Source organism: Pan troglodytes, chromosome 11 (assembly GCF_028858775.2).
Source record: "Pan troglodytes isolate AG18354 chromosome 11, NHGRI_mPanTro3-v2.0_pri, whole genome shotgun sequence".
NCBI classification, from domain to species: domain Eukaryota; kingdom Metazoa; phylum Chordata; class Mammalia; order Primates; family Hominidae; genus Pan; species Pan troglodytes.
This window is the reverse complement of record NC_072409.2, coordinates 95,144,257-95,162,485: the sequence shown is the minus strand read 5'-3', so window position 1 is coordinate 95,162,485 and position 18,229 is coordinate 95,144,257. Positions and strand designations below refer to the sequence as shown.

Genomic DNA, 18,229 nt, shown 5'->3' with positions numbered 1-18,229 from the left:
ATACAATCAAGCTGCCATAAGGGATTGAAACCAGTGGAATACATTAATACAATAATTAATTTTATTTTTATTTTGCTGAAGTTATAACAACTTACACTCAGGGAGCCACCATTTCTGGACAGAACATATCATATAACTTTTTAAATTTTTTTTTGGAAATGGTCTTTATAGTTTTTTTGAAAGCAGGAGTTCTAATGAGACTGAGTTGTAGCAACTACCTAAGATATACTTAGGTTTAATTTACTGGTATGTAGCCTTTTTTGGGAGGGTGGTCAGGACCTTCTTAAGAATTACATAAAAGTTTTGGACTTTCTCCTATTATAGAAAATGTACACATGCATATATACTAAAAATTTTACATATGGTTTCAGAGGGCTTGTAGAAATCATTATAGAAAAATCAGAGAAAGAAGATGGGAAAGGATGTAGTCAGATTCACTCCTGAAAAAGCCCAGTGGAGTTAAGGATAAAGAGGAAGGTAGGGCAGTAATTGAGAAAACATAGCTAGTAACACTTTTCAAGGGCCATCTGTCTCTTTGCAGTTCCATTCTTTCTCTCTAGCTACATGTTTTGCTCTTGTTTTTATTTCCTCTTTTCCTTCTTCTTTTCCACTCAGGAAAGTCTTTATTCACAATTTATGGGTCTAATCACCTGGGGTTTACACCTAGGATTTATAATCAGACTTTTAGAATAAGCTGCACCCATCATACAGTCTTCCAGTTAGCAGTAGCCACCAGAAAACACTTCATATGTTCTTCTAATTGTAGATGTTTCATTGAAAGATTGGGATTATAATTTGCTGATAAATGTCTTTAAGGCCACAAAAATGTTGTAGTTTTTGCCTATTATCCTATTTGTTTGTCTCTAGGTGTTTTTTTTCCCCCAGTGATCATAGCACACAACTTAATGAAAGGAAGGTTGTGGATCCCTAAGTACATTTATGTTTCCCCCCAACCAATTACTTTGTACTTAAAATAGTTCCAGACTTCTGACATTGGCAGGCACCGTTGCATTAAAACCCTGGCCCTCTAAAAGGGATTCTGGGAAAGGTTCATTGTTGGGGGAGAATCGTTGTAATAGGAAGTATATTTTCAAAGAAAGGAATCTTATGCTGTCTCTGCCTTATAGACTGAAAGAAAAGATGTTGTGACTCAAAAATGACAAAATTAAAATTGCTTTGCTCCAAGTCTTTCTAGGAGCTTATGTGGGAAGGATAAAGATGCATTTGTCTTAAAATTGTGTTATAGGATATATAGAAATTCACAATTATTGTTTAGTTTTTCCTTTTGAATTATTATTTCTTTTTTATAGTGATATTCATGGTAGAATCTTCATAATTTTTCGTTATGCATCTTCTAACTTAAAATCTGCAGATTAAAAAAATCTCTTTTTAGCTTCTAACCAGCAGTTTCAAATAAAAATTCAGAGCAGGTAGAGAAATGCTTTTAAAATGCATATTTGATGTAGTAAGTGCTATGCTATGCTTCTGAAAGCACCAGGGTCACAGCTGCATACATGAAAATGCATGGTGACTGCAGGCATTGTTTCCTCGCACAGAAAAGGCAATCTGTGTCTGTCGTTGAATTTATGATGTAAATCAAATAATAGCTTTCCTATATTCAGAGATGTAGCAAGAAGGTTGAGGTGACCTAAAGGTTACAAATAACTTTTGCTTTTTGATTTGCCTATCACAGACTATTTTTTTTAACCCCCTCATTTCTATTAGGATTGATGTGTTTATACTTGGAAAGGTGAATCCAGTTATAGATTTTATCATTGCCTCTGTGCTAGTCTGGGGGAACCATGCATTTATCATTCACTCCTTCCTCACTCCATTCTGTTAGGATGCTTGTACTGTACTGCTCTGTGCTGTTGATGATATTAATAAAGAGTGGGAACACTGAAATATTAGGTACCAACTCTGTGTGCTTCCTCTGCTTTTTTCTTCTCTGAACAGTGTTGACTTTGGGACAATGTGCTAGAGGGACTGTGATAAATTGGCTTCCCATGATCCTGTTTATTCTGTCATTTGCAACAACATGAATCAACCAGTTTAAGAGTTTAAAAAGGTGATTTGGGGAAAGTGTGTGTGTGATAATTACGTTTATTGTAGATAGGCATTTGGCACTGAAAGGGAAACAAAAAGATTAAGAAGACACATACCCAGCTTTCATGCTGCTTATGCTGTAATTTAAGAAACAAACCTATCTTGATGATAATCATAATTGTACCCACTTATGTAGTTCTTCTATTTGCTAGGTATGATATTAAATGCTTTACTTAAAATAGCAATTAAAATATTTGCAAATCACGAAATGGGGAAGTGCCAAAGGATGTACAACAAATTGGATCATCTATTGCAGAAAAACAACAACAAAAAACGCACACAGTGAAGGAGACATTAGAGGCACTAGAGACCAATGAAGGGTGACCTGACTGCCTGGTTTGTATTGATCTTGATATTTAGAAATAATATAATTCTCTTTTAAGGAGAAAGCAGAATCTATTGGCTATCTCAGGAGTTAGGAAATTCAGATTAAAAAATTTCTGTGGGCTCTTCCTGGACATAACACTTCCTTCTGAAATAAAAAAAATAGGGTGATTTATCTCTGAGCTAAAAATAGAAGTCCTTTTTTTTGAGGACTTAGATTTTATTAGACATTGGGCTTAGAGCCATTTAAGCTTGGCATAGAATTATTAGTAGCTGAGAGCTGCCACCTTTAATACTTTTTGCCTTTACAGGGTTTGTTTGCATCTGTAGTCTTGAGCAGTCTTAAGGTTAGGGTTTTAATGGGTGGCTTGGGTTATACAGTATTCGCTCTGGAAAGTATTTAGTCTGATCGCCTTATTTTATTATTGGTGAAGAAACTTTGGCCAAGAGAGGTTAATTCTCTTGCTTGAGATCACTTGATTTGTGGCAGAGCCAGGATGTAAATTTGGAACTTTTGATTCTTTTAATTCAGTTCTTTTCCCTCACAATTTTATCTCACCTCTCCACTTCTTTTTTTTTTTTAATTATTGTTATACTTGAAGTTTTAGGGTACATGTGCACAATGTGCAGGTTAGTTACATATGTATACCTGTGCCATGCTGGTGCGCTGCACCCACTAACTCGTCATCTAGCATTAGGTATATCTCCCAATGCTATCCCTCCCCCCTCCCCCCTCCCCCCACCCCACCACAGTCCCCAGAGTGTGATGTTCCCCTTCCTGTGTCCATGTGTTCTCATTGTTCAATTCCCACCTATGAGTGAGAATATGCGGTGTTTGGTTTTTTGTTCTTGCGATAGTTTACTGAGAATGATGATTTCCAATTTCATCCATGTCCCTACAAAGGATATGAACTCATCATTTTTTATGGCTGCATAGTATTCCATGGTGTATATGTGCCACATTTCTTAATCCAGTCTATCATTTTTGGACATTTGGGTTGGTTCCAAGTCTTTGCTATTGTGAATAGTGCTGCAATAAACATATGTGTGCATGTGTCTTTATAGCAGCATGATTTATAGTCCTTTGGGTATATACCCAGTAATGGGATGGCTGGGTCAAATGGTATTTCTAGTTCTAGATCCCTGAGGAATCGCCACACTGACTTCCACAATGGTTGAACTAGTTTACAGTCCCACCAACAGTGTAAAAGTGTTCCTATTACTCCACATCCTCTCCAGCACCTGTTGTTTCCTGACTTTTTAATGATTGCCATTCTAACTGGTGTGAGATGGTATCTCATTGTGGTTTTGATTTGCATTTCTCAGATGGCCAGTGATGGTGAGCATTTTTTCATGTGTTTTTTGGCTGCATAAATGGTGTCTTTTGAGAAGTGTCTGTTCATGTCCTTCGCCCACTTGTTGATGGGGTTGTTTGTTTTTTTCTTGTAAATTTGTTTGAGTTCATTGTAGATTCTGGATATTAGCCCTTTGTCAGATGAGTAGGTTGTGAAAATTTTCTCCCATTTTGTAGGTTGTCTGTTCACTCTGATGGTAGTTTCTTTTGCTGTGCAGAAGCTCTTTAGTTTAATTAGATCCCATTTGTCAATTTTGGCTTTGGTTGCCATTGCTTTCAGTGTTTTAGACATGAAGTCCTTGGCCATGCCTATGTCCTGAATGGTAATGCCTAGGTTTTCTTCTAGGGTTTTTATGGTTTTAGGTCTAACATGTAAGTCTTTAATCCATCTAGAATTGATTTTTGTATAAGGTGTAAGGAAGGAATCCAGTTTCAGCTTTCTCCATATGGCTAGCCAGTTTTCCCAGCACCATTTATTAAATAGGGAATCCTTTCCTCATTGCTTGTTTTTCTCAGGTTTGTCAAAGATCAGATAGTTGTAGATATGCGGCATTATTTCTGAGGGCTCTGTTCTGTTCCATTGATCTATATCTCTGTTTTGGTACCAGTACCATGCTGTTTTGGTGACTGTAGCCTTGTAGTATAGTTTGAAGTCAGGTAGCGTGATGCCTCCAGCTTTGTTCTTTTGGCTTAGGATTGCCTTGGCGATGCGGGCTCTATTTTGGTCCCATATGAACTTTAAAGTAGTTTTTTCCAATTCTGTGAAGAAAGTCATTGGTAGCTTGCTGGGGATGGCATTGAATCTGTAAATTACCTTGGGCAGTATGGCCATTTTCACGATATTGATTCTTCCTACCCATGAGCATGGAAAGTTCTTCCATTTGTTTGTATCCTCTTTTATTTCCTTGAGCAGTGGTTTGTAGTTCTCCTTGAAGAGTTCCTTCACATCCCTTGTAAGTTGGATTCCTAGGTATTTTATTCTCTTTGTAGCAATTGTGAATGGGAGTTCACTCATGATTTGGCTCTCTGTTTGTCTGTTGTTGGTGTATAAGAATGCTTGTGATTTTTGTACATTAAGTTTGTATCCTGAGACTTTGCTGAAGTTGCTTATCAGCTTAAGGAGATTTTGGGCTGAGACAATGGGGTTTTCTAGATATACAATCATGTCGTCTGCAAACAGGGACAATTTGACTTCCTCTTTTCCTAACTGAATACTCTTTATTTCCTTTTCCTACCTAATTGCCCTGGCCAGAACTTCCAACACTATGTTGAATAGGAGTGGTGAGAGAGGGCATCCCTGTCTTGTGCCAGTTTTCAAAGGGAATGCTTCCAGTTTTTGCCCATTCAGTATGATATTGGCTATGGGTTTGTCATAGATAGCTCTTATTATTTTGAAATACGTCCCATCAATACCTAATTTATTGAGAGTTTTTAGCATGAAGGGTTGTTGAATTTTGTCAAAGGCCTTTTCTGCATCTATTGAGATAATCATGTGGTTTTTGTCTTTGGTTCTGTTTATATGCTGGATTACATTTATTGATTTGCGTATATTGAACCAGCCTTTCATCCCAGGGATGAAGCCCACTTGATCATGGTGGATAAGCTTTTTGATGTGCTGCTGGATTCGGTTTGCCAGTATTTTATTGAGGATTTTTGCATCAATGTTCATCAAGGATATTGGTCTAAAATTGTCTTTTTTGGTTGTGTCTCTGCCCGGCTTTGGTATCAGGATGATGCTGGTCATAAAATGAGTTAGGGAGGATTCCCTCTTTTTCACTTCTATTTTCTTCTGAGATATGGACATGGCTACATAATAGTAAATGATTATGATAGTGTTCTGTAGCCCCTGCATATATTAATATAAATAATAATAACGATGATAATGTGCAGTGTTTGTGTTTATTTTTTCAAAACTTGTATAGCTTATTGTCTGCTACTGTTAGATTTATTTACAATTGATCGGGCTGATTCATCAGCCCATCTATCCTTTTGAATAAAGTGTTGTTAGGCAACTTAGTATTCATAACTTGAATAGCCGGTTTGGGGATAATTAGAAATTTGAGGCATGACTCAGGTTGTGTTTTGGCGTTCTTTGTACCACATTCTTCCCTTTTTTGATCAATAATGCTTCCAATTTAAAGTTGTTAACTTGACTCAGTTAAATTGTGGATCCTTTCATTTACCTTGACCTTTCTCAGTTGGATGTACTTGAAAAAATGGAAAGGCTAACAAACAGTGGGTGAGAGGAAGAAAGTAAAGAAAAATCTTGAGTAATCCATAAATGTAATAATCAACTCTTGAATACAGCAAGACTGAGCTATACTTAGCCTTATGGAATTTTAAATGCTTTAATTATAATTTTTTAAGTAGGAAAATAACTTCATTTTCTATCATACCCAAATTAGCATGAATATTCTTTAATGCTTTTTATTCTATGTTTTCCAAAGGAATAATTTTACATTTGTTTTCCATTTTAAGCCTTCTAGTTTCTAGTGTGTTCTGTTACTCTTGTGCATGCAGTTTGATAACTATATTTCCATAAGAAAATCACAACTCTGATCTTGATCGATTAACTACTTTTCATTCAGTGTTAGGAAAGGTGAAACTGGAAGCATAGTTTTTTTTTTTTTTTTTTTTTTAACAATTTGGGACTGGTGCAATGCTTTCTTCGGTGATGTGCCTTCCATAGTGCTTGTCATTTACTCAATGGAGTGATTCTTGACCAGGAGCAATTTTGTCCTCCAGGAGATATTTGGCAATGTCTGGAGACAATTTTGATTGTCATGACTAGGAGAAATCCTACTTGTATCTAGTGGGTGGAGGCCAGGGATGCTGCCAAACATTCCATTGTGCATAGGGCAACCCACACAATAAAGAGTTATGTGGCCCAAAATGTCAGTAGTGGTAAGACTGAGAAACTCTCATGCATGGGCAGTTGTGCAATGAAGTTTATTGAATTAAAAAATACATCCATTCTATTACGTGAGCCTAAGGCTTTATGGATTATTTTATATATGTATTACACACCAATTTGATGACTCTTAAAGGAGAATTTAGCTCTTTGCTTCATTATGATTAAAGTATTAAAATTGTGGCAATTATAATTGATTATAGGTTAGTATACTTAGTTGAAATGGTATGTTAGTAATCAAATGCTGATCAACAGGAAGATTCATTGTTCTCCTCTTATACTTCCCTTTTCCCTCAAGCTTTTCAGCTTCTTAGAATCAATATTGTGTATCATCACCTGCAATATTGCCACTCAGTTCTGACATAATCAATTATTTGGAAAACTTAATTATCCAGATGTCTAAATCAGTAATTAGTCTTTATGATCCCTATCCTACTATATTCTACTTAATCTCATTTTTTGAATTTAGATCTGAGATACTAAATAAAATCTGCTGAATCCAATAGCTAGCAAAACAGGCCTTCAGCATCATGCAACAAAGCTGGAGTGGCTCCCTCGGTATGCATAAATGTAAATTAGAATTGTTTGCCATATATACATCACTTTTAATCTCATTTTATACTATTTTTTATTTCTGTTGACCTGATTCAATTTGGACAAAACTGAGTATTTTAAAAAGGAGATAGATTCTTAGCGGTTTTTTTTGGTGGGGTATGAAGGATGGAAGGGAGATGACTTATAAAGGAAGAATATTGAAAAGCACTTCGGTGCCTTATGACCATACAAAAACTGTGTGATAACTTGTTGAGTTTTCTTTTTAAATATTTATAAGTGCCACCATTATCTGGAAGATTAATGGATGATTATATCTGATACTCTTTATAGCGATATGGTTCTTATCAGAAGAACCCAAAGCTGCTGAAATAATTGTAGGTACTATTTCTGCTGTTTCTTCCTTTTTATGTAGTGAGTGTTTTTTTGTTTGTTTGTTTGTTCCTTTGTTTTTGGTAGAGACTGGGTCATGCTATGTTGCTCAGGCTGATGTCAAATCCCTGGCCTCCAGCAATTCTCCAGCCTTGGCCTCCCAAAGTGCTGGGATTACAGGTGTGAATCACTGCTACTGGCCTGTTTTGTGGTTTTAATTGAACACGACCTGCTGAACTTTCAATCTAAGAATTTCATCTCATACTACATACCTGAGAGGCTTTTAGAATTTGTAATATTTTTCTTAGTATTTGTGGCAACCAAAGTGGAAGCAAATTCTAGGTAGGTTTAACTGCCAAAGGGTTTGGAATTGGGAAACATGAATGATTTTGATACGATTTCTGAGTTTTGGCATAAAAAGTTGCTTGGAGTGATCCCTTAGCAATGGTAGCATTCCCGTCAGTCAGAAATAGCCTGTGCTTTAGCAAGCAGGAGGCTGCCAGCATGTGAAGTTAGTTAGTACATGATAGGTTAGGTGAGGTTAAGAAGAAATAGATAGTGTTATACCCACAAACTGTGTGGTAGTGTCAGAGAGGTGTTTCACATGTGTTTCAACGTGATAGATCTAATGTACTCTTCTGTTTTTAAAAGAGAAAAAAAAATAGTACATTTCCCACCCCCAACACCCCTGCAGTACTTTTTACTTGTAGCAGTTCTGAATCCTGGTAACATATTAAAATTACCTGTAGAATTTTAAAAAATTGCTAAGGGACAAACTTCATTCCTAGCAATCTAAGATAACAGACCTGGGCATTAGTATTAAGGGCTCTACAGCTAATCTAACTTGCAACCAAGAATAGGAACCACTGCTTTATAGCAGTGCATCAGAATTTCCTGCAGGGCTATTTATTAGGTCTGGGCTAGGGCTTGAGAATTTGCATTTCTAACAAGTTCCCAGTTGATCTTACTAGTAAGGCATCACATTTTGAGAATCACCACGAAGGCAATCTTAAAAAATCATCTGAGTGTAACTGATGGTCTGATTGTTACTCTTTTTTGAAAAATCATTGCTGGAGATATATAGTTGGGTTAAAATTAAAGAATAGCTCTATGTATGTGGTTCCTTTTATGCTAAAAAGATTGATATTTCTGTATTGTTTGCATGTTTTTACAATGAGCATTTTAATGTTTTTTTTTTTTTTTTTTTTTGAGACGGAGTTTTGCTCTTGTTGCCCAGGCTGGAGTGCAATGGCATAATATCAGTTCACTGCAACCTCCGCCTCCCAAGTTTAAGCGATTCACCTTCCTCAGCCTCCTGAGTAGCTGGGATTACAGGCATGTGCCACCGTGCCTGGCTAATTTTGTATTTTTAGTAGAGACAGGGTTTCTCCATGTTGGTCAGGCTGGTCTCGAACTCCCAACCTCAGGTGATCCACCCATCTTGGCCTCCCAAAGTGCTGGGATTACAGGCGTGAGCCACCGCGTCCAGCCTTAAATCTTATTTAAATATTTTCTTGGAGGAAAAAGCCACATAAATAATAGCTAAAAATTGTATAGCACTTAATAGTTTAAAAAGCTGACCAATTTACAATTATTAGTAGAGTAGCCTTTTTGAACTATTTAAAATAATTCATGGTTGTACTTTTTGTTTTTTGGGGGGTTAAACCCCATTCTTTGAGAATCCTTCAAATTTCAGATTTTATGTTTTATATAGTCTCTTTAGGTATCTTAATAGAAGTAGCTCAAATAAACGGATTCATGTGCATTCAACAGAAATTTTATGCATCTTCAGTTTGGATAGTTGTTAAGATGGAAGGAATATTTCCTTTTTTCTATTCTTAAATATGCTGGGGAAGTGCAGAACCATACAATGGGAATAATGAAGTACCTGGAAACAGAGAGGGAGAGACAGAGCTTATGGGTTCGGGTAAGGTTGGAGGAGATGGAACTTTCCACGCTTGGAAAGAGAGCAGCGGTAGCAGGAGGAGGAGGTGGCTTGTAACCTCTAGGAATGAAGGATCAAGGGGATGGATATGAGAGAGCTGCTGGATTCAGGAGCTTGGCCAAAGTCACAGAACTGTTAAATGGAAGAGTCCATTCCCAGATTTGGATCTCTGAGGCTCCTGTGTCCATTTTGTTTTCTGCAAAAATGTTAGGAAAAGGCAGGGGGGAGAGTCAGTTCTGATGAACCAACTCTGCAACAAATGGAGCAAGTGATCATTTTGTGACAATTATGAGTCGTGAAAAAAGTCTCTAGATGGTACTGGCTTCTTTGCGGCTATATTTGGATATTGAAAATGTGTAGTCCTGAATAACAGGTTCCCATGTGACTTTCTGTGTCTTTCAGAAATCATCCTCATCCTTTGATCACTGTGCTTGAACACAGACCTGATTGCTGGCCAGTGTTTTTGCAGCAGCTGACAGCGTTTTTCCAGCAGTGCCCTGAAAGGTAATGTAAAATAAAAGTGTAAAATAAAGTGAGGGAGACAGAGTGGTATATGCTAATTTTAGAGCTAGGGTTTTTTTTTTGTTTGTTTGTTTCTTTTTAGCTGCTTTGATCTATAATGTTTTCTCCTGAAGAACCATCCTAGAGCAGGTTGTAGTTTTCTTTTCTTTTTAAATTTAATTTTATTATTATTATACTTTAAGTTTTAGGGTACATGTGCACAATGTGCAGGTAGGTTACATATGTATACATGTGCCATGCTGGTGTGCTGCACCCATTAACTCGTCATTTAGCATTAGGTATATCTCCTAATGCTATCCCTCCCCCCTCCCCCCACCCCACAACAGTCCCCAGAGTGTGATGTTCCCCTTCCTGTGTCCATGTGTTCTCATTGTTCAATTCCCACCTATGAGTGAGACTATGCGGTGTTTGGTTTTTTGTTCTTGTGATAGTTTACTGAGAATGATGATTTCCAATTTCATTCATGTCCCTACAAAGGACATGAACTCATCATTTTTTATGGCTGCATAGTATTCCATGGTGTATATGTGCCAACATAGTGTTGGAAGTTCTGGCCAGGGCAATTAGGCAGGAGAAGGAAATAAAGGGTATTCAATTATGAAAAGAGGAAGTCAAATTGTCCCTGTTTGCAGATGACATGATTGTATATCTAGAAAACCCCATTGTCTCAGCCCAAAATCTCCTTAAGCTGATAAGCAACTTCAGCAAAGTCTCAGGATACAAACTTAATGTACAAAAATCACAAGCATTCTTATACACCAATAACAGACAGAGAGCCAAATCATGAGTGAACTCCCATTCAGAATTGCTTCAAAGAGAATACAATACCTAGGAATCCAACTTACAAGGGATATGAAGGACTTCTTCAAGGAGAACTACAAACCACTGCTCAGTGAAATAAAAGAGGATACAAACAAATGGAAGAACATTCCATGCTCATGGGTAGGAAGAATCAATATCATGAAAATGGCCATACTGCCCAAGGTAATTTATAGATTCAATGCCATCCCCATCAAGCTACCAATGACTTTCTTCACAGAATTGGAAAAAACTACTTTAAAGTTCATATGGGACCAAAAAAGAGCCCGCATCGCCAAGTCAATCCTAAGCCAAAAGAACAAAGCTGGAGGCATCACGCTACCTGACTTCAAACTATACTACAAGGCTACAGTCACCAAAACAGCATGGTACTGGTACCAAAACAGAGATATAGATCAATGGAACAGAACAGAGCCTTCAGAAATAACGCCGCTTATCTACAACTATCTGATCTTTGACAAACCTGAGAAAAACAAGCAATGGGGAAAGGATTCCCTATTTAATAAATGGTGCTGGGAAAACTGGCTAGCCATATGGAGAAAGCTGAAACTGGATCCCTTCCTTACACCTTATACAAAACTTAATTCAAGATGGATTAAAGACTTACATGTTAGACCTAAAACCATAAAAACCGTAGAAGAAAACCTAGGCATCACCATTCAGGACATAGGCATGGGCAAGGACTTCATGTCAGGTTGTAGTTTTCTATTTTCTTTTAAAGAGTAAAAGAAAAAAATCTACCAGATTTATTGGTTGTTGAAATACTGAATATGAGAAAAGCTGTTATTAAAGAAGTTAAGCATTGGTAAGTGGTTAGGAAAGTAGGCTAGAATAATTCAGTAAGCTACTACACAATACATATAGGAGATAAGTTCTTCCCCTTGGACACTGGCTAATGAGTTAGTCTCTCCATTAGAAAACTGCCATTTGAGATAAAGTATTACTGCCAAGTGGGATCAGATAGCCACCATATGTGCAGTTAGTGTACTTTCACCAAGGCCTCCTGATGGCTCTCAAAGCTACTCCCCTTTCTTCTATCCTTACTACCATGACGCTGGTTCAGGGCCTCAATATCTCTTGCTGTGGCTCTTGCCACCTGTTCCTAACTGGTGTCTCTGCCTCCAGTCTTGTCCTGGTCAAATCCATTCTCTAAACATCCCTCAGAAGGATATATCAAGAGAGCAGATCTTACAGTATCATTCCCATGCTTAAGTCTCTGTGGCTGTGGTTTTCAAACTGCACTTGCAGTGCATGGGCTAAGCATGGAGCATGTTCCCACCCCTTTGGCTCTGTTTTCTTAGCACTTACTTGTTGATATCTTATGGAAGCTTTCTATGGGAAAACAAAAAGGATTGGTTTCTGAAACAGTTTGAAATTCCCTGGACTATAGGATAAAATCTAATATGTCATAGTAGGCTTAGTATATGATGCAGTTCCAATCTGTCTCACCAGCTTTATCTTTTCTTATCTTCATCTCGCAGTTTATGCTTTAGCAGTACAATGACTTGCCTTGTGTTCCACACAGGAAGCAGTGCTGTTTCCTTCTCTCCATGTTTTTACTTACTGGTATCTACTGTACTCTCTTGAATCTTACCCCACTCTCTTTCTGATAAATGTCTTTATTTGAAATGTCTGTTTAGGCATTTTTTTTGCCCTAGGGTCTTTTCTTACTAGAAGCTGTATTAGGCGTGTCTCTTGCATGGTTACATAATACCTTGCAGTTGCGACATTATCATAATTACTCTCCTGTATTAACTGTGAAACCTTCTTGAGGGCAGGGACTGTGTTTCATTATTCTTTGTATTAGTGATGCTTGGCACATTTCTAGGTGCTTTATAAATGTTGAATTTCTTTAAATGAGGTTGCAGTGAGCGGAGATTGTACCACTGCACTTCAGCCTGGGTGACAGGTTGTTAATAAGTATATGAGTAGCGATTCACAACTATGGGAAGAAAGCAAAATGTTGTAAGGATAGCTAGCTATTTATGTTCATTTTAATATTATGTATATGTCCTAAAATGACAATATATCTTCATGCTAGATTTTTTGGGGGGGGCGTTATAATTATTATTATTTTTAAGAGATTGGGAGTCTGCTGTGTTGCCCAGGCTGAACATGAACTCCTGGGCTCAAGTGATCCTCCTGTCTCAGCCTTCTGAGTAGCTGGGACTATAGGCATGCACCTCTGCACACAGTATTTGGGTATTATTTTATAATTAAGTTCTGCATTCATTTATTGAAGGCCTATGACTTTAACCTTTCAGGAACTGAGAATTTGAGAATGGTGCAAATTGATAATATCATGGATTTTAGGCTGGGTTACTTTAAGATTATCTAGTCTAACATAATTTTTCAGATGAGAGAACTGAGGAGAGCAACATTAAACGACTTACTGAAGGTTTCTTGGCTAGCTAGTGGTGGAGTTGGGCCTAAAGCCTCCGTTATTTTTATTTTTATCTTTTTTTGTGACAGAGTCTCACTCTGTTGCCTAGGCTGGAGTGCAGTGGTGCAATCTCGGCTCATTGTAACCTCTGCCTCACGGATTCACGCCATTCTTCTGCCTCAGCCTCCTGGGTAGCTGGGACTACAGGTGCCCGCCACCATGCCTGGCTAATTTTTTGTATTTTTAGTAGAGACGAGGTTTCACTGTGTTAGCTAGGATGGTCTCAATATCCTGACCTCATGATCCACCCGCCTCGGACTCCTAAATTGCTGGGATTACAGGTGTGAGCCACCGTGCCTGGCCCAAGCCTCCATTTTTTTACTCTCTCTCTAGGTCTGTTTTTTTTAGTACTTCTCCCTTTGTGGTGAGCTTAAATATAAAAGACTTGTGTGTAGGTACATACATAATTGGTTACATTTTAAAACATTTTAAATCACTTTGGGATTTCAGATTATCTGTTTTTTTAATATTCATTTTTTCCTAAGCCCTGGCAATGTCTTACTCCACCGAAGTGATGATTAATCATCAGATACCACATGCAGAATCTAAAATCAGAACAGATTAAGCCAAGGGGATTTTTAAATAGTATATTGTCCTTAAGGAAGTTCAACGTTTGCTCCTGATGTCAAATCATAATGGCATCTTGGAAATGTATTTCTTTATATGAACCTTACATTTCACCTTCAGCATCTCAAAGTAGAAGAAAACCGATAAGCCATCCATGGATGCTGTTGACACCCGGATAGTATTTATTCTTTGGGGAATACATTATTAAAGAGAGATGGAGAAGGAAGTTTCTTAAATCTCTTTTCTGGGAACTTTCACTTTGTATTTCATACATACATTATCTGATTCCTTCATCTATCTTTTTTTAGTTTCCGAAAGTAGAAGGTGTGATAAAGATATATGTTTCAGTAATAATTTTGAAGTGAAAAGTCCTTTTGATTTTTATAGATTGTATAAGTATTTGAGCTTATGATAAAAAAATTTCTTCAGACTGTGAGCTCTATGAGAGCAGGAACTTAATGTATTTTTATTTCTTGTTTTGTTTCCATCACGTAGATGAGTGAGGTATACTGTAGGTGATCAGTAAATTTTACCAAGTGAATAAATTAATGAATGAATAAAATTTAATTGGCTTGGTAACTTTTACATTTTTATTAATCTTAATGGCATTTTGAAATCACATTGCTATGAAATGTATGGTATTGTAAGACTATGTTGTCAAGCGTTATTTATTTTATTATAATTAAAAAAATTCCCTTTTATTTTAGATTCTGGGGTGTATGTGCAGATCTGTTGGAAGGGTATATTGTGTAGTGCTGAGGTTTGGCCTTTTATTGATTCTGTCACCCAGTAGTGAACAAAGTACCTAACAGGAAAATTTTCAGCCCTTGTCCCCCCTCCTTCCCACCCTCCTTTTGGAGTCCCTTGTGTCTGTTGTTCCCATCTTTATGTCTGTGTGAACCCAAGGTTTAGCTCCCACTCTTAAATGAGAACAGTCAAGCATAATTTAAATACCATTTCTTCCATGAAGCAATTGCACTTTATACCTTTCTTTTGGCAGTTGTCACTTTCTATCATCTAGTTCAGGATCATAACTGATTGTCTCTGTCAGACTGTATGCTTCTTGAGGATAGATAATTCTTATTTCATCTTTGTATCTTATCTAATCATTCCTATATATAAGAATGTGAAAAACATTAGAAAATAAAGTCATGACATTTAATTGCATGCTAATTATAAAACTACTCTGTAACTTAGTGTAACTGAATTAATTAAATGATTGAGCATCTCTTTGAAGGCCTAGTATGTACAGTTATTGGTGATAATAGCAGTAAACAGAAATCCGTGGCCTCATTTGGTTTATAGTCTGGCAGGGGATACAGATATTAAGTATGTAATAATAACAACTTGTAATCTCAGCTACTTGGGAGACTGAGGCAGGAGGATTGCTTGAGCCTAGAAATTCAAGGCTGAAGTGCACTATTATTGTGCCTGTGAATAGCCATTGCACTCTAGCCTGGGCAATGTAGCAAGACACTGTCTCTTAAAAAAATGTACTGGCAATAAAGGCATTGTATCTTAAAAGCACATCTGATGTGATCTGATCAAGGTGAAGTGTCAAGGAAGGACCTGAGAAAGTCATTTTAAAGCAGATAACTGAAGGATGATAGAAGCTAGGTAGGGAGAAGGAATAGGAAGGGTAGAAGGGGAGAATATTACAGGTAGAGGGAATAGCAAGTGAGAAGAAAGCCCAGATGGCTTGATAAAGACCTGAAAGGAGTTTAGTGTGGTTTAGTGGTGAATGAAGAGCAAGAAATGAAGCTGGAAAGATAAACAGAGGCCAAATGATGGAGGGTGTGTGTGAATTGGGCTAGATACTGTTTAGGCTAGTTAATGACATGACCATATTTTTATTTTTGATGATCATTCCGGTGTTTTAGTGAATTTGGACTAGGAGTTTTCAGGATATAGTGAAATCTAAATAGATACAAAAGATTTGTAGGGTGGGAAGTGCTTAAGAAGACCTTGACAAATTATTTCACCTCTCTCTGCTTCAGTTTCTTTATCCGTGTTATAAGGATAATATTATTTTTTATTTCATAGGGTTGTGGTGAGGATTAAATGGATTTAAAGACATAACATGCAGTAACTTGAACACTGTAAGGGTTAACAGGTTAACAAGTAAATGTTAACTGTCATCATAATCATCTTGGGATGTTTGTCTGGATTTGTTTTATGTAGATCCTCACCTGTAGAGTTTTTCCAAAAATGCATGTTTGTGTCATACTCCTGGAGAGGTGATCCTGACATCTGTAATTCTAGAAAGGTTGTCAGGTGATCCTTTTTTTTTAAGATGGAGTCTCGCTCTGTTGCCAGGCTGGAGTGCAGTGGAGCAATCTTGGCTCACTGCAACCTCTGCCTCCTGGGTTCAGGCGATTCTCCTGCCTCAGCCTCCTGAGTAGCTGGGACTACAGGTGCGTGCTACCACGCCCAGCTAATTTTTGTATTTTTAGTAGAGACAGTGTTTCACCATGTTGGCCAGGATGGTCTCTATCTCCTGACCTCATGATCTGCCTGCCTCGGCCTCCCAAAGTGCTGGGATTTTTATAGGCGTGAGCCTCCGTGCCCAGCCCAGATGATTCTTGTGTTCACTAAACACTGATTTCGGAGATGTAGTTGCTATTCTAATGTGCAAATAGAGACTCTCTTCATCCTGGGCATCTAGCTTACAGTCTCCAGGTGTTGAATAATTTTCCTCAGTGTACAAAGAACTGTTTGGCATAGATGTAGGCAGGTCATAGCGGAATACAAGAATCATAAAAAGAAGTTACACTTGATGATATGGTAGTTTATGTTATGTCATGAACTGTAAGTTGATATTTGCCACTTACCTGCTTGATAGTGTGTTTAACTCAATAACTGGCTAATGTATTTCATGTCTTATAGGTCAGAAGTTTCATGCATTCAAATAATGGCACCATTTCTGTGGTATCTGTATTGTGAACCATCTCAGTTACAAGAATATGCTAAACTCCGACTAGCCCTGCTGAAAGTCTTACTTCAACCCCAGGTTCTTTGTGACAAAGATCAACCATCAATGCTGGAACAGCAGATACTTCAACTGTGTTGTGACATAGTTCCATGTTTGCAGGTAAGGTCTTTGTCCTCCTCCACAAATATAGGTCAGCATCAGTAAGTGTTGTTATTGTCATAGACAAAGTAGTTCTAGAACATAAGTGATTTGGCAAACTCAGACATGATCCTCGCTCTAGAAATGCTTACAATCTTTTGGGGAAGATGAAAGAAACAAAATCTAGATTTAATATGAGTATATTATATTCGATGTTAACTAAATACACAGAAATTATAAATCGACATAGTCCATTCTGGAAATAGCAAGCATGAAAACTTTCCTTTGTTTAAGAAACAGTTATCAGGTAAAAGATTTTGAGTTGAGTTTCTTCTGTGTAGACACTGGGACAGTAACAAGGAAAAAAAAGACCTCTGTGCACATTGGAAAAAAAAAAAGATGTGTCTCAGGGCATAAATAGCTCTGAGGATGCAAAGCCTGGCCAGCTGAGTGCCAGCTAGATTCCAGCTTCCACATATCCCCTTGCAACATATGCAGCAGCTCTCAGGGATCCTGCTCTTGAGAAGCACACATGTAGTAAATGAGTTAGGACAAGTACTGTACATATATTCTTACAATTCAAAGTAGAAAGATGAAAGGTGGTTAACAGAGGTATGGATAAAACACGGACACAGTTCAGGGGAAAGAGAAATTTGAGTCATTGTCTCTATAACTGCATATGAAAAAAAAAATCCAGTTGCCCAGGTGTTGTGATTTTAGTGTAGTGATTCATTTATCAGTCCATCTCTTCCCATCATCTAGGTTTGCTATTTGCCTGGAATCTCAGCACCATGCTGCTTAGCTGATGGAGGGAATCTGTGAACATATTTCAAAACGATCACTTGAGGTCACACATGACCTGCTTTAAGTTTGTGTTAGCAGGGAGTGACTTGAGTAAATCTTTCCTCTGCGACTTATAAATAGGCTTTCCTGTAATCAAGGCAGAGAAAATTTAATTAAAATGAATTCTCCTGTGGCTTTTCCAAAGCTTTTGTTTTGTGCGGGCAATAAAGCAATGTATAGGCAGAACATCTTGAACTAGGGTACATTTTTCACGTCATGGCTGCATTACCCTGTTCTGTGCTCCTTGGCAAAGGTTTGTCTTCATCTTATGAACCTGTGTTGACAGGCTTAAATGCTTTTAGAAATGAGCTCGGTGGAATATTTCTGGGAATCTGTAGCTTTTTAACCTAACAGTTATGTAAGAAAAAAGGGGATACATCATTTGGAAGTACTGGAACTAG

General features: G+C 37.5%; 1 protein-coding gene across 12 annotated transcripts in view; it reads left to right on the top strand.

Annotated features, from left to right (window-relative positions):
* FOCAD (focadhesin) overlaps nt 1-18,229 on the top strand; it is a 313,151-nt gene that overhangs the window by 64,620 nt on the left and 230,302 nt on the right. For 11 of the 12 annotated variants that reach the window (XM_009456376.5, XM_063787945.1, XM_063787943.1 and 8 more), the window contains 2 exons: nt 9,967-10,068; nt 16,802-17,006. In XM_009456376.5, coding sequence (XP_009454651.2) covers nt 9,967-10,068; nt 16,802-17,006 — 307 coding nt within the window. Of the gene's footprint in view, nt 1-7,706; nt 7,962-9,966; nt 10,069-16,801; nt 17,007-18,229 lie in introns of those variants that run through there. The other variant, XM_063787948.1, reaches the window with a different exon arrangement.